Source organism: Leptidea sinapis, chromosome 36, assembly GCF_905404315.1.
Source record: "Leptidea sinapis chromosome 36, ilLepSina1.1, whole genome shotgun sequence".
In the NCBI taxonomy this organism is placed as follows: Eukaryota; Metazoa; Arthropoda; class Insecta; order Lepidoptera; family Pieridae; genus Leptidea; species Leptidea sinapis.
Window position 1 is genome coordinate 301,980 of NC_066300.1, and position 17,339 is coordinate 319,318.

General features: G+C 33.6%; 1 protein-coding gene and 1 non-coding gene across 2 annotated transcripts; one reads left to right on the top strand and one right to left on the bottom strand.

Annotated features, from left to right (window-relative positions):
• Positions 1 to 1,327: 1,327 nt before the first annotated feature.
• Positions 1,328 to 16,227, bottom strand: LOC126975518 (coatomer subunit epsilon). Its single transcript, XM_050823456.1, has 7 exons — positions 16,073 to 16,227; positions 15,553 to 15,744; positions 14,235 to 14,326; positions 9,317 to 9,482; positions 8,496 to 8,607; positions 6,613 to 6,728; positions 1,328 to 1,500 (listed from the first exon to the last, which is right to left on the bottom strand). The coding sequence occupies exons 1-7, from the start codon at positions 16,172 to 16,174 to the stop codon at positions 1,372 to 1,374; spliced, it is 909 nt and encodes a 302-aa protein (XP_050679413.1). The 5' UTR covers positions 16,175 to 16,227; the 3' UTR covers positions 1,328 to 1,371.
• Positions 16,228 to 16,489: 262 nt separating this feature from the next.
• Positions 16,490 to 16,561, top strand: Trnae-uuc (transfer RNA glutamic acid (anticodon UUC)). Its single transcript has one exon. It is a non-coding gene; the product is annotated as a tRNA-Glu (tRNA).
• Positions 16,562 to 17,339: the final 778 nt, after the last annotated feature.

The following is a 17,339-nucleotide window of genomic DNA, read 5'->3' on the forward strand; positions in this document are numbered from 1 at the left end:
TTGTCAATGTTATATATTTTACTCTTTTGAAATGGCAAGAAACTACCACTGCACTGACACTGTTTTGCTCCTAGTAGTGTCGCAATTTGTTGAATATTTTTGAATATTCAAATGTTTTTCTATATCTACGTAAGTGATAATATAGTGTACAGTGTATATGTCGCAAAGATGATAAAAACAGTGATTTGGTCAAATCTCGGAAGATGTTAAGATTACAACACGATTTTATTATTTCTCTAAACAAATCTAGTGATTTGACAAAATGCCAGAGTTGGTTCAGTGAAATGAGAAAAAGTATTTTCTTTGGTATTGATAAGGTTTATTTGGTAAGACTTAGACATAATTTTGTATCGTGTTCCAGGTGAGGGGGTGAGAGGGGAAGGGGAGGGAGGGAGATGTCCTCTGTCCCCTGGCTCACTACCCCACTCCCATGAAATGGAAACGCACCAGTCTCTTGAAAATCAAATTAATGTAACCTAACCTCAAAACAGATAAGATTCTCTAAAGGCCAAGTAGAAGCCTCGCTTCGCGGGGCCCATATTATTAAAAAAAAACACGAATGAACCACGGGCCGTGCCCGCCAACCCATTCCACCTAACCTGTCCGGGTCGGTGTATGAATGAATCTGATGCTCGCCTTTACATCCTAAGTTCTTCTAGTCGAGCCACTCATTGTCATTTCACGGAATCAACCCTGGCATTTGATGAAATCACTAGATTTGTCTAGAGAAATGATAAAATCGTGTTGTTTTTTAAACATTCTCTGTGATTTGATCAAATCACTGAGGGAATTGACCGAATCTCCTTTATTATCATTTCCCTGTGACATATACAAGTATTTGAGTTAATGGGCGTTTGGTGCGGCCGGCAGAAATCGGGTTTACGGAATACCTACTGGATCCACGCGATCGGCAACACTCCTGTGATTCCTCTGGTGTTACAAGAGAGTATGGGCTGCGGTAATCACTTAACATCAGGTGACCCGTAAAGGTATCCATTGTCCTCCTCTTATATAAAAAATATTCTTACCTTCCAAAGGACCGCTTGAGAATCGCTTTGATCGAAGGGAGTATTATCAGACTAGCGGGTGTATCGACAAAATATAAAAAACTTGAACCGCTGGGGGTGGGATTATTCTCTTAATTTAGGTCTTATTGTCATATTATGATGACATAAACTTATATTTTGACGTGTAACTGATGCAGTATAATCAGTATTACACTCATTCTTAGGGTAGGTTTTTTATTTTATTATTTTTGATATTCTAATAAGTATCACGTAAATAGACGTCAGAATATTATAATGAAAATAAATAAAAACTCATTCAATAGGATATAATTATGCAAGTGGAATATATTTCAGTTAAATAGAGTTAAGAAGCGACGCTGGCCTGGTATTGCGCCGCCAGACGGTTCAGCTCGTTCATCTTAGCGTGGTACTCCTTGGTGAACGGGTGGTCGGGATGGGTGTCCAGCAGTTGCGCCAGGTATCGGGATGACACCTGCAATAATATAAAAAACTATAGCCAACGACATTTAATACGACATTAAAGCCTCACAGTATTGATTTTTATTGCTGGACGTCATGTTAAGACATGATGTACCACTCGTGCCGGTGAAAAAGATTTTCCAAGATTATGGAGACACTCGTATGGAATGTAGAGACTCATTGCTTAACTCATCTCAACAAAACACAAATATACTTACGATTTTTGACGAACATCAATTATATGCTCGTAATAAAGTTCGTCACATAAATAATTCAAACATAAAGTAATAATAGTCAGTGTTTTATTATTCATTTATATTTTTGTAATATGTTTACTTGGAAAACTATCGTAAAATATATTTCAGAAGATATTTTGTCCAAATATAGCAGTTACATTTTATATCATACACAAGCGATCTCGAACTTCAAGGTCAATGGATTCTTCTTAGTCTTTCGGAATGAATATCTCAAATTATTACTATGAAAGCATGTATATTTCAATTTTTACCTAATCTTGCCATAAATACTGACACAGTTATCAATAGACGCACGCACTCTTTCCAGGGGGAAAAAATTTTTCACTGTCAATCGTACGGGTTTTGGGCACTCCAAATTACTATGGCGTTGGATTAAGATCGAGACTAGACGAACGGCCAGTCTTCAGCTCTGATGGAGTCCGAAATGTTCGTTTCCAACCAAGACTGCGAAGACCGAGGTTTATGACCCGGCGTCGTGTCTTGCTGGAAGGACAATTCTTGGTTATTGAACATGGTGTTGTTAAGGGGCTTCACTACTTTCTGAATAATGGTATCTTGACAGACTTGTGCCGATATTTTGATACCTTTTTCACAAAAGTATGACTCCTTCATCCCTAATATCCCCCAAACTACCACTGAAGACGGATAATGCCCATGTTGCACTCTGTCGACTAATTGGGAAGCTTACTTAGAGCTTTTAGGCATAAATACGGTCAATTTGTTTGTTAAAATGTTGCTCAATTTTCTCATACGTTAATAAAAATTATCTAGGGTTGCGTAGCGCATAAGTAATTGTTTTACCACCCTATTCTTTTATAAATTATCAGTTAAGAAATCGAATACTACGTGGACGGGCAGATCTATTTCTGTCATAAATAGAGGATGTCTCATTGTACCTATTAATAGCCCTATTAATAACACAGACATTTTACTAATACTAACGACTTACGAGATTTAAAAATTTCATTTGGATCCATATCTATTTTGTGATTTTATTATCACCCCACTCCATTTTAATAACGCAAAATATTGTACAATATATTGGCGCCAAAATGAGAAAACTCAATGAACAATCATATAAAAATTACAGATTCCAAATTCAAATGTAATATTTTGTTTATTTTTAATTGTAACAGTATTTATGGTCAGTCTTAGTATACAGATGCTATTCGATTAGTGAATATCAGAATAACATGCGCTCTTGGCCCTCATTACCGGTATCCCGACTTATATATTATATTATCGCGTCGACTTTATTTTTTTTGAATTTCCTACTTGACAAGGGCCTTAATTTCACCTCCGGCATGTACGTAGTTGGTACGTAGTTTTAACATTCAACAAAGCAAGCTAGTTCTTGTTGCTAGAACTAGCGATTGTTTTGTTTTCTTTTGTAGACTCAATACATTCATTATTAAAATTATATATCATTTCAATTTCATCAAAAGAAATGAACAACTACGATATGACGTATCATTGGTCAATGCTATCCCAATATTTGCTTAGTTGTTGTGTTAAAGACTTTACAGTTTGCATATCGTTGTACTTGGGAACTAATATATTCTAGTTCTTGATTTTGTTTAGTTTAATTTGTTTAAATAAAAGACTTTATATAAGATTAAAACGCGTGAAATTGTAACTGTATTTTGGTTCCTCCTTATTGGACCCATTACGTTTTTTTATTATTGTGTGAAATTGACATTTTTGTTATTATTTATTTTACCCCAATTTCCGTGAACTTTGCTGCAGGCTATATTACAGAAACTTACATATTGTGATGGAACTATATATTAGTGTTGTATATTTATATACACACCGGCACAATTAGCGGAACACAAAAAAAGCAGGATTTTAAAATCTTTTACTTGAGGAACTGGCCAGTTATGATATTTTTTTAATTTATTGTCAAATTTGAAAATAGAAAATTAGATGACATACACTTTTTTCATTCATTTGTTTTATTTTCCCGAACAATACGTTTTGTCAAATTGTTCGAGTAATAACTACGTTATTGTAATTTTTTTGAAAAATTGCACTTAATGGTTTTTTATAAATTTGTTATTCTATAGGCAATTTTGTTTATTAAAAGCTCTTTATTATGCCTGACTTAACATCACTGGAAATCATTAGGGCTGATGAAATGAGAAGAAATGGCCATACCTACAGATCGATTGCCTCAAGGCTTCGTCGACCAGTATCAACGATTCATCGCAGCATCCAGCGGTACAGATCGTCTAATTCTCTTGTGAGGAGGAGGGGTCAAGGTAGAAAAAGATGTACATCGGGGCGAGATGACAGTTTTTTACAACTTGGAGTTCGTAGGAATACGCGATTAACGGCTGTACAAGCTCGAAATGAACTGGAAGACGTTCGAGGAGTACGAGTAAGTGAGCGTACAGTTCGCAGGAGATTTGAAGAAGTTGGTTTAGGGTCGTATATACCTGCCAAAGGCCCAAAACTTGAGAGACGTCACCGCGTAAACCGATTAAGCTATGCGCGAGAACATCGTCATTGGGATTTGAACGAATGGCAGCAGGTTCTCTTTACTGATGAGTGCAGAGTTCTTTTAAAACAGATCGATGGGAGACAGCGAATATGGAGACGCAAAGGAGAACGCCACATACAGTCTAATTTTGAACACACAGTGGCTTATGGTGGCGGCTCGATTATGGTTTGGGGAGGAATATGTTTGGGAGCTCGCACGGAGTTAGTGATAGTCACAGGAGGGACCATGACAGCAGATCGATACATCAGAGACATTTTAGAAGAACATGTTGTACCATTTGCCCCATTTATTGGTGACGACTTTATTCTAATGCAAGAAAATGCTCGTGCTCATAGTGCACAATCGGTACAGGCATATCTGAGCCACGTAGGTATACCGGTGATGCAGTGGCCAGCAAATTCCCCCGATATGAATCCGATAGAGCATGTCTGGGACTTGCTAAAAAGAAGAGTTAAATCCAGAATGCCACCCCCCAACAATCTGAATGAACTTGGAAACGCATTACTTGAGGAGTGGGAGCGGTTGCCTCAAGAAATCATCGATAACATAATCGGTAGCATGCCCAGACGAATGGAAACCGTAATCAGAGCAAGAGGGGGAAACACTCGTTATTAATTTTGCTTTAATTTTATTGTTAAATCATTTAATGCTTACTTTTTTTTTATTTTATGTGATGGTTCATAATCATCTAAAAATTACACTTATTTCAAATTTCTTTATTTTTCAATAAAAATAACGAAGACTTTTCAAAGTCGTTGTTAAAAGATGTTAATCAATTTGTTATTTTGTGTCTAATTACATTTTCGTCAAATATATGCGTTATTATCTCATAGTCTCACTTTTTTTTCTGTTCCGCTAATTGTGCCGGTGTGTATATATAGTACTGATTATTTGTTAAAACGTGACGCAACGAAATTAAAACATAGTCATTTGACATATCATTTAAAAATTCAATTATAATTATTTGCGTTTTGATATTTAAAAAAGTATTCTATTCAACACTAAGACTGACACCCGCAACCCACCCTAACAATAAAATCATCATAAAATTAATTGTTAACCATAAATGAAAACTTTTGTTTGACATACTATAACTTGTAAAAATATTCACTTTCTGTTTCCAAAAACAAGAAACTACGCTCAATATGTGAAGAAAGTGTTATCATGATTTCAGATTATTCAGTTCAGTTTACTTTACGTTGATATTCAAGCAATTTTAAAAGCCCCAAATATTCTTTTATGTATTCGTTATTGTCTGGTGATTGCAGTGGCACTATTAAACAATATATTATTATGTCTGTTATCTTTCTCGGATTTTATGTAGGCTTGGTTGTTAGCTTGTTGTTGTATAAAATTTTACACACATACAAAATGATGAATTTAAAAAAAAATGGTGTTTCTTTATGAGCACGAAGACAATTTATAATCTTGGTAGCCAATATATATCCGCATTTTATAAGATCAGCCCCAGGTACACCTGCTATCCTTCAATTCGTTTTTTTTTTTTTATGAAAATAAGCGACGACATGAGCAGGACATTCAGCTGATGGTAATTGATACGCCCTGTCCATTACAATGCAGTGCCGCTCAGAATTCTTGAAAAAACCCAAAAATTCTGAGCAGCACTACAACTTTACTCGTCACTTTGAGACATATGATGTTAAGTCCCATTTGCCCAGTAATTTCACTAGCTACAACGCCCTTCATACCGAAACAAGTAATGTTTATACATTACTGTGTAATGTGCTTCACGGCAGAAATAGGCGCCTGAACCCCACTGGCATGAAGGAACTTAGTAAAATTGATGTGTGTTAGTTCCCGCTGCTCACCAGTGTCGCGTGTTGCAATGTTCGTTACGGTAGCTTCATTCGTAGTCTGGGGCTGTCTCTGTGTTAATACGTAAGTATCCCTGCCTACTCTGTGATATAAGATAAGGATAATACCCGTTAATGATTACATCCGTGTATCACTCGCAGTAATGTCGTCAGTTGGTCGACGATGTCCGTCTGTGTTACAGGGAAGCAGTCACTACCGCAGTTATCAACATTAGGTCCGCGATGTTGTGAACAAGTTCATTCCTGTTTGGATTGCGTTCGAAGTGATACGTAATTTTTCGTTTCCGTTTCTACTTCGTTTTTTGTTATTATTAATCCGTTACTGTTAGTTTTCTTGTTGACTGTTGCTGTTATTGTTAATACTTTCACATTCAGCTTGTCTACATATTTGAAACATTCTTTCAAATATTCAAAGATATTGGTAAAAATGTTTTGAACCCCTGAAACTTTGTTTACATTATTTATATCGTCTCGTTGGCCTCACTATAGTTGTACAATGCTAGTTACTAGCCACAATCGTCGCTGGTTACCTCTGGTGGTTTCCCGCCGTGTCCCGCGGTGACAGCGAGCCCCAACAACAGCTCCGGCTGCTGCGGCGCGCGGGCCTGGGCTTCTGTCAACATCTGCTCAGCTTCTTCCCACATGCCTGCACGAAACCAATAAATTTACCTCAAACATTAACTGCATTTTATAACTATTTCAAATTCACGCCTAGGGGTATACACCCCTGGGACGAAATGTAAGCAGAGATGTTTCTCACTCACATTTTCCAGGAACTGGATCTATCATTACAATAATAAGCATACTATACACTTAAGTTTTTTTTGACAAGACAAGCAATAAATACAGCTGATATGGTGCTCTCGTTACTGAGAGACAAAAGATGTTGAGTCTCACTATCTTACTAATGTCACTAGCTGCGGTGCCCTTCAAAGTGAAACACAATATTACTTGCAGAGTACTGCTTCATGGCAACTTGTATGCATCTGATAACAACAAGTTGGCTAAAGTAAACTTTTTGTCAAATGTAAAATTATATATATATATATATATATATAAAATACACAGCTACTTCGAAGTATTTAAGTAATATTATTATTTACTTATATACGTTGAAGTAGCTGTGTATAATAATAAAAAAGTAGTTTGTTTAAATATGTACATAGTGACAGTGTGACAGCACAAGTCTTGGTCACTGGTTGGAGTCACAATGTCGGAAAAGGAGTATCATAGAGCTTATGCTTGAATTGTCGAGGAAACTCTCAACCTTGCATAGAGACATCACTTGTGTTTATAATGGGGAGTGCTCCAAAGAATTTTTGTGGTGTTCCTTCACAGTGAAATTTTCAAAAGACTTCCTTTAAAGTACAATGAAACGGTGGAATGAGCTTCCTTGCCGTGTGCTTCTAGATCAACACGACGCAGTGTAATACAGGTACCTGCGACGTACAATCTGTTTATTGAGGCAGATAACATTAATATTTTCTTATGAGTCATTTGTCGAGGAATCACTGACCCTGAAAATACACTTTTAACTAGTTTCACGGCCAGAGGCCGGCCGATTCTAAACTGTTTTTGATTCAATTAAAATTAACAATAAAACTATGTAAATAATAAACTAGTATTATATAATAAACATAGTAAGTTATTTGCAGTGAGAGTAAACAAATTAAAATAAAGTATTTATTATTATCTTCATAGTTTTTGGAGTTTATTGGAGTTTACTCCTTAAGAATCGATTTTCATATAAGGTCCGGTATGAGAAAAATATGGAGAGTAATCATGCTCATCAAAATTTGATAGTAACGCTTTTCTCATTTAAATAAAAACAGACTTTGTCCGCTCACAAATAAGGCAACAATTAGCATTGTATTTTCCTTTACCTAGCGTTACTTTTGAAAATTAATTTATTTTGCAATAAGAAGTGTTGTTGTCAATGAAAGTCAGTTTCCTAGACTTTATTAGATGGCGTTGAACCACAGACGGAGTGTCTGTGGTTCTAAGTTACAATTAAAAACATATAATACTAGATTAAACTTCATCTTGTGCTACTTTCATAAACTATTTCGTATTTCCAAACCGAACACTGAATATATCGAGTAATACGACAACATAACGGTTTTCGATAGATGGCGCTGATCAATTATAACTATGAAGTTATTTTATTTTTTTAATATCTATTTTTAATTAATTTTTTTTAATTAATACGCTTTTATTAGCTTCTGCTGTATGTCTGTAACCGATTCCATTGGACTTGATTTTGTTTAGTACCTGTTCAAAGACAATCGTTCTTGAAGAGTAAACTCCAGTCGTGCGTCAGAGCTCGCACACACTTTTTTCTAATCTTATCGAGTTCAGACATACAGATGCGATGTCTGACATCGTTTCGTAACATGGTGTGATGACGCCATACCTCTGGAGGCAGCCGCCGCAGCCCCTACAGCAGCCGGGCCAGCTCCCAGCGAACCCAGCCGTTCTGACAATTCCATTATACTGTAGTGGGCATCTTGCACTCCGGGACCACCCTGGCAACAGTTGTTTTTTTTTAATCTAACACATATGAATATGAACTAAATGTAGTGCAAGTGTCTATATATTGTCCAAGACCAACAAAAATAAGAATAATGGGAGAAGTGTCCATAATTCTTAGGGAGAACTGTAATGAGAATTATAAGAGGATAGTTGTCAATCAATTAGTGACTGTTAACGTTATAATAAACACTTAATAATGGGCCATTTTTTATGCAAACCTGTAATTTAAAAATTTCTTAGGTCTTGTTTAGATATAGCGGGCAATGGTGGTATACATAAGAGAAATGTGGTCGCAGTCACTTGTGATACACACGAAAGGTCAAGGTCAGCTATTGCCTGTGCCAACCACAGACGTACAATAACTATTTGACTAAGACTAAATGCCAGCAAAAATAGAGTTATCAAGAGATGGAGTCTTAATTAGTAGTAAAAGTAATATATTTAACTACATTTATGAGGAAAAGTGACGAGAATTGCATGACATTCACGTAACGGTAAGTGATAACAATTGACACTACAATTGAATCATCAATACAATTGTTACACTCTCACTGATTCTTAAAACTGCTTTTGTTGAGAACAATCATAAGGAAATTGAACAGTCTCTGTTTTAATATCTGTATACACAGATAGTTTATATATTATTATATTAAATTTAATAATAGTATATATCGCTGGCAATGAACACCTAGACCACCACACCTGAGCTAGGTTAAGCCAAGCCTGGGCCAGTTGAGTCAATGTGCCGTCGTCTTCAATGTCTTGCAACAGTTTCAACTGCTTCTTAGCTAAGTCAGGCCTGTTCATAGCCAAAAGGCATTGCAGTGTAAATGTTCGCAGTTCCAATTGTTCAGCTCCTTGCAATATTCTGTAACATGTTAAACATAAAATTATGAACTTTTAATCATTACTGATTTTGTGTGGACATGTTGCTACATTTTGTAGGCATCATGTGTATGCTAAAACACGGTTGTGCTCACTAATTGTAGTGCAAAAGTAGAGTAAAGCAGCAGTTATTTATAATATTAACATTAAAGTCGCCACATACAACTAATTTCTTTTTCGATTGAGATAGTTTCGATAACACATCTTCCATAGTTTTTTCAAATATTTCAAAATTTGCCAGCGGCGGTCTATATACACATACAATTATTATTATTTTTATCTCTATTGCAGATATTTCCACTACACGCTCAAAAGATAATGCTTCGATATCTTTACGATTTTTGCACTGAAATTGTTTGTTGACTATAATCAAGGAACCACCATGAATAAAGTTGGTTCTACTAAACGAGCTTCCAACTATGTGATTGCTAAAATTAAACATTTGCTCATAATCTCTTAGCTATTGGGCAGTGCTTGCGGCGGCGGCGTCGTGTGCCGGGTCAAATATGTGCGAAGAGAAACTCGTGAACGGGTGCTGACTGTGGTGCCATGTCGACCTGTTATAGTTAATAATTCATTGTATTTGTTTGATGCAGTTACTAATTGTGACAATAGTAGTTCATGAAGCATCCTACACAATCAATGAATTCAAGCTCTAAAGATTGATGCATCCAATATACGATAATTTATATTTATACAGTTAGGTTTTTATTAAGTTTTATGAAATAATCTATATTCAAAGTCAAAGTCAAAAAATCTTTATTCACTGTAAAACTTTATAAGTTATTTAGTGCAAGTCAGGATGAAGTACAAAAGTTACAAGAGCATTCAAATGAGTATAACAATATTCATTAACATTAATTCCAACTATCTTTATCATTCAAATAATCTTTCACCCTATTATAGGCCTTAGATGTTAATTTATTTTTTACGATACATTTAAATTTTTTAATAGGTAACATTTTAATTTCATTTGGGAGTTTATTATAAAATACAACACAATCCACTTTAAAAGATTTAGCAATTTTACGGAGCCTAGTAGATGGAATTGCGAGTTTATGTTTGTTTCGAGTATTGACACTGTGTACATCACTATTCTTTTTAAATTGGCTAATATTTTTATGGGCGTATAGGAGGTTCTCGTATATGTACTGGCAGTGTACTGTCATAATATTTATTTCACTAAACTTTTCTCTCAATGAATCCCTTAAACGCATTTTATAGACTGCTCAAATTGCTCTTTTCTGCAGCACAAATATGTTTTCAATATCTGCAGCCCTACCCCACAATATAATTCCGTAAGACATGACACTATGAAAGTAGCTGAAATATACAAGTCTAGCCGTTTCAACATCTGTCACCTGCCTAATTTTTTTTATCGGAAATACTGCAGAGCTAAGTCGATTACATAAGTTTTTTATGTGAGCACCCCATTGTAGCTTAAAGTCTAATGTAATGCCTAGGAATGTTGTCGTTTCTACTACATCAAGTTTTTCATTATTAATTTTTATAGGTGTTGGTTGGTGCTTTATATTTGGAAGTGTAAACCTTACACATTTTATTTTCCTTTCGTTTAAAAGTAAGTTATTAACATTAAACCAATTTACTACTTCAGCAATGTCGTCGTCAACCTGACAGAAAGTTTTTTGCTGGCGTTTTATTTTAAATAACAAAGATCTATCGTCAGCAAACAGTATAATATCATGTTTATTTTGAATTAGGTATGGTAAATCATTGACGTAAACCAGGAACAAAAAAGGACCAAAATTGAGCCCTGCGGTACACCCATCGATATGATAGAGCCAGTTGATCTTTTTCCATTAACGTCTACTCTTTGAATCCTATTACACAAGTATGATTTTATTAAATCTAGTGAAACATCCCTAACACCATAGTGGTGAAATTTTTGAAGTAAGGTTTCATGATGAACGCAGTCGAATGCCTTGGATAAATCACAAAACACTCCTAACGCATCACATGAATCCTCCCAAGCATCCAAAATATTTCTTATTAACTCGATACTAGCATCTGTGGTTGAAAGACCTTGAGTAAAACCATATTGTTTATTATGCATGAGGTTATTATTGTAAAAATGGTTAATTAATTGCGTTAACATAATTTTTTCGAAAATCTTGCTAAAGGTTGGTGGTACTGATATGGGTCTAAAATTGGTGGGGTCAGCTTTATCTCCCGACTTAAATAGAGGAGTGATCTTGCTCTGTTTCATTTGGTTTGGAAATATACCGCAATCTTAATTACACTTATTGAAAATAAAAGCTAAGTCTTTGGCTACAATTTATTATACAGATTTCACTACGTTAACAGAGATTCCCCAGAGATCTTTAGTTTTCTTAACGCTAATTAGTCTAAACGTTTTAATAAACTCTATGCGATCAACATGCTTAAATTTAAAGTTTGTATTACATAAAGATACGATTTTCTGTAGCAGTTTCATTGCAGATATAGGTGAGGAATTTAGATATTTTGTTGTAGAGACCGGTATATCAGTAAAAAACTTTTCAAATGTATCTGCAATTTCAGAATCTGTTTTTATGTTTCTGTTACCAATCTTTAATTTGAATTCATTATTTCTCTTATTAGTTTTACCGATATCCTCATTTATAATTTTCCAAGTTGTTTTTATTTTGTCATTGCTATTTTTAATCTTTAAACTTATGTTGTGAGACTTAGCTAATTTACAATCGTTCTTGAATTCTTTAGAATAAAACCTTACATAATTTTTAAATTTTGCACTTGTATTAAATCGCCTCTCTTCATATTAGTTATACAATGTTTGTGTAAATCGACGGAAGCCCAGTCATTAAAAGATAAAGTATTTTTTGGAATAAATGATTTTGAAATGAAAATAGAGTTAAACAGTTTAGTGAATGATTCAAAAAATATGTTGTACATTGCATTGGCATCTAAGTTTAGTTGAGGTAGAAATAGAGAATTGAAACTGAGGCAATTTTTCAATTGATTTAAACGATAATTTGTTACAGGAGTACATTTAACTTTTTCAGAATAGATTTTGAATAGATCTGATGTCTTTAATTTTTAGTAGTTGACCAAAATGGTCTGAGTCTAATTTACTAATAATACATTTGTTTATTGGAATAATGTCAGTGAATATATTGTCAATACACGTAGCGCTAGTCGCAGATATTCTAGTAGGCTCCACAAACAAATGAGAGAGATTAAATGATTTGAACAGATTCAGCAATCGCACACTTAAGCAGCTGTTATTTATAATATTAACATTAAAGTCGCCACATACAACTAATTTCTTTTTCGATTGAGATAGTTTCGATAACACATCTTCCATAGTTTTTTCAAATATTTCAAAATTTGCCAGCGGCGGTCTATATACACATACAATTATTATTATTTTTATCTCTATTGCAGATATTTCCACTACACGCTCAAAAGATAATGCTTCGATATCTTTACGATTTTTGCACTGAAATTGTTTGTTGACTATAATCAAGGAACCACCATGAATAAAGTTGGTTCTACCAAACGAGCTTCCAACTATGTGATTGCTAAAATTAAACATTTGCTCATAATCTCTTAGCCAATGTTCAGTAATACATAAAATATCAATATCATTGCTGTTCAAAAATAATTCTACTTCTAAATCTTTGCCTCTTAAACACTGAATGTTTTGATGTACTAAAGTTATTATTCCTCTTTCTTTGCTACTTCTAATATTACATAAATTGTTATTTGTTTTGATGTTGCTAGAGGATAATTCCATTGTCTTAAATAATTTATTTTGTAGCTTATTAATGCTAGAGACATCCTCTGTTGTCTTATAAACTAATTTAAATTACTTGGGATAGCTTCCAATGTGAGATTGTCACAAATCTCTTCAGAACAAATAGTGTGCATTTTCTGGTTAGCCAAATTCCTGGCTGTTATACTAAAGTAGTAAGACAGTGACACAGCTACTTGACGTTTATAAAAGTCTGAGAGGTCATAACTACCTTTTCTCAAATATAAATAATTTTTACATAATTGTTGGTGTCAATCAAGTGAATTAGTTTATTATTATTTAGAATAGTATGTAATGTTAAATTTAAAATATATCTAAGTTCGTTTTCAGCTTGTGGTAGGCTTTTGCTGTACGGGAATGTAAATATTACAGTTTTATTAATATTTAGTGAACATAGTGTCTCAACATATTTGATAAGGTCACATTTGTTCATATCTCCTCTATTTTCAAACCATATTATTAAGTTTATTATTTAAACACAACTCATATATTGGATGCAGCACCTTATAAACTAATTTATTTATATATATATATATATATATATATATATATATATATATATATAAATAAATTAGCTGTTGAGTTTCAGCCTAATTGAATAAAGTTAATTTTACTTTTTGACAACAAGTAAAAATGATGACAGCTGCAGAAGTATGAACAGGACATTAAATTTCGAATGTATTGAGCGAGCGAGCGAGCGAGCGAGCGAGTGAGTGAGTGAGTGAGTGAGTGAGTGAGTGAGTGAGTGAGTGAGTGAGTGAGTGAGTGAGTGAGTGAGTGAGTGAGTGAGTGAGTGAGTGAGTGAGTGAGTGAGTGAGTGAGTGAGTGAGTGAGTGAGTGAGTGAGTGAGTGAGTGAGTGAGTGAGTGAGTGAGTGAGTGAGTGAGTGAGTGAGTGAGTGAGTGAGTGAGTGAGTGAGGGAGTGAGTGAGTGAGTGAGTGAGTGAGTGAGTTCTACATACTTTAAAGCAGCTTCATAGTTGCCCTCATGGTAGTAAATAGTTGCAGCAACAATCAAAAATATTTCATTTGACAGTTCAGTACCCTTCGCAACCTGCAATAAATAAAAATTCATGAGATTAGTGTGAAACTCATGACTCAACCATTCTATGTATTTAAAACTTTATATTATTTAAATCTCACCTCTGATATTATTATAGACTTTGTAAGATGGATTGTGTGTTTGAGATAAAAAAATCTTGGAATAAAAAATATACAATGCCCATTTATTTTTCAGACATTTATTATTATATTGATATGTATGAGACAAAACAAGATATAAATCATCTCATCATTAGAAAGTCATATCTTAATACTGTTTTGTTGGTAGTGATACTATAAAATTTATATTTTCTTGCAATTATTACATCATAATTAAATACTATTGCTAAACAGACAAAACATATGAAGAATGAGATATTGAAACCAATCAGGAGTCGGATATCTTTCATACAGACTTAATAATTAGCCTTAAGTAATCCAGATTGTGGAGCCTTTTAATCCCATTATACAGCAAACTCAATAAAACAGCATTTATAGCAATAAGATTGAGAATGGCTTGAACATATTCTTATTGGGTGGAGTTAACTTCCAATGTGATTAAGCCAATAATGAACATTAATGTTCATTATTTGTATTAAACATTACACTCTAAGATTATGTCAATGACATTCAATACACATATATATAGATATATATCATTCACAGTCTAATAGCAGAATGGTAAAAGATGGTGTGCTTAAAGACAATTTAAGCACACTTTTCTTCTTAGTCATATTGTGTTTACTGTCTCTGTCAGAATTGGGTTTTTATTTCATGTATGTAACCTAAGTTGAAAAAATGTTTTACAATGCAGCTTATTGTATTATGTAATCAGATTCAAAATATATAACAATTAGTACAAAATAAAATTTGAAAAAGAGAAATTAGTCTGTAAATACTATCAAAATATCATTTGCATTACTCTAAATTATAAACATGATTTTTAGGATTATAGAGATTATCAATAATTGCAGTAAAGTAGTTGATACATAACTTATTATTATAACATTACATTATAATGACATTAGATGTTATATTATGAAGCAATAAAAAGTTCATTATACTATCTTTTATCTAAAACAAGCTAAGGAGATACTTTTGTAATCTTGGAGATGTTTGATGCCAAAAATTAAAATGTGCTGCACAACCGTAGATTATTCTATGCATAAAGTGGTGCCATCATATTATACCAATTTATTGGTTCATTTTATTAATTAGTTAAATAAACACCAAACTCACCCGAGCATCAATATCTGCTACAATTTGAGGTTTATTAGCTCCTGGAGATAAATAATCAACCAATGACTTCAGTGGTTGTAAAAGTGGATCAGCAGTTTTTAACTCTTGCAACACAATTCGATAATTTCCTTGAGCTATATAAGAGCGGTACATAAATGTGTCTCTTTGTAGAGCCACTTGGGGGTGGGAGGCCTGAAATGTACAAAATTAACAATTGATAATAAGTAACCTTATCTAGAAGTATGTAAACTAATTATTATACGTTCAGAGATTTTACTAATTCTATTCTTATTGTGGACTTAATAATTGAAATGGATTTATTTTCATTAATCATTTAATGAATAATATATTTCAACTTTAAATTTATATAAATATTACCAGAAATGAGATGATAATATTGACAAAATAAACAGCTAGAAAATACAATCAAAAGCAACACGTCATCGGGACATTTGAAATGCAAGATAACAGGAAAAAATAGATATGTAATAGATGAATTTTACACCAGTTCAATACTTACGTTTGCATTTTGAGCTTCATTTATTGCTTGTTGATAATTACCAACATAAAATGCATTTTTCACATCAAAGAGCTCATCAACATCTTGCTGCTGACGTGCCATTTTGACAATTAAATATTTACATTTTAATATTGACTTTTGACAATATTTTGATTTTGACGTTTATAATTCGTATGACAATTTGCCTCAGAATACAAACTACCGAGATACATACGCCATTATTTCTGACAATGTCAACTAAAGTTTGATTAAATTAAACGACCTAAACATTTTGGATTCTACCTATTTTTTAGAAAATTATTTATTGATCCTATTACCTTTAATGCACGAATCAATACTATAATATATAAAATAATTTTCACACAATATAATTCAATACAACATAAACAAAACTGGTATTTCACACATCCAAACACATCCCGTATGGTCTAGTGGCTAGGATACCTGGCTTTCACCCAGGAGGCTCGGGTTCGATTCCCGGTACGGGAATAATCTTTTTTTTTAAATTACAAATTATGTATTTACTTCTATTCATGTTATAGTCATTTTTCTTCCTTTAAATGTTACTAGCAGCTGCCCCCGCCGTCGTCCGCGTGGACGATTTAAAGTAGAAACAATACTATGCCTGCATCTAGCGTAATAATCATGTCACTTACATCATGTCCCGACCACTTGATGATATTCATGTTAAGTTCAGAGATACCAATTGAGAAGTTCTTGCGTTGTTACCAGACGTAGTACATACAGCCAAATAGACAAAACTTCTACAAACTACGTTTTTGGATTAATTAGGTACCTATTGTTTGTAGAACACACAGCAAGTATTTTTTTAAAACAATATTGATTGTAGGTTTGTGTGACAGATATGCTGTAACGAAATGCTGGAATAATATTCCATCACCAATACTTTACCAATACAAAGACAGCGTTATTGACATGGTTTTAAAATTATGTACCTAAAAATAAAATATTTTTGATCACCATAGAGTTGATAAAATGTTGAAGACACCAGTGCAATTTAGTTACGGTCATTAGTAAGTACTATTTCAATAAAAAAATAATATTATGTAGGTATATCTATAGACGTAGGTAGGACATATTATTTTTCTAGCTTCCATGATGTAAGTATTGAACCATTACTTATACTATTATAATAATATATTCTTTGCCATACTCAAAATTGGTCCATTTTCTACTTACAAATTGAATATTAGGTATGTTAATCATGTAAAAGTCATTCGCTACATAAAGCATCCGTGTATGGCGT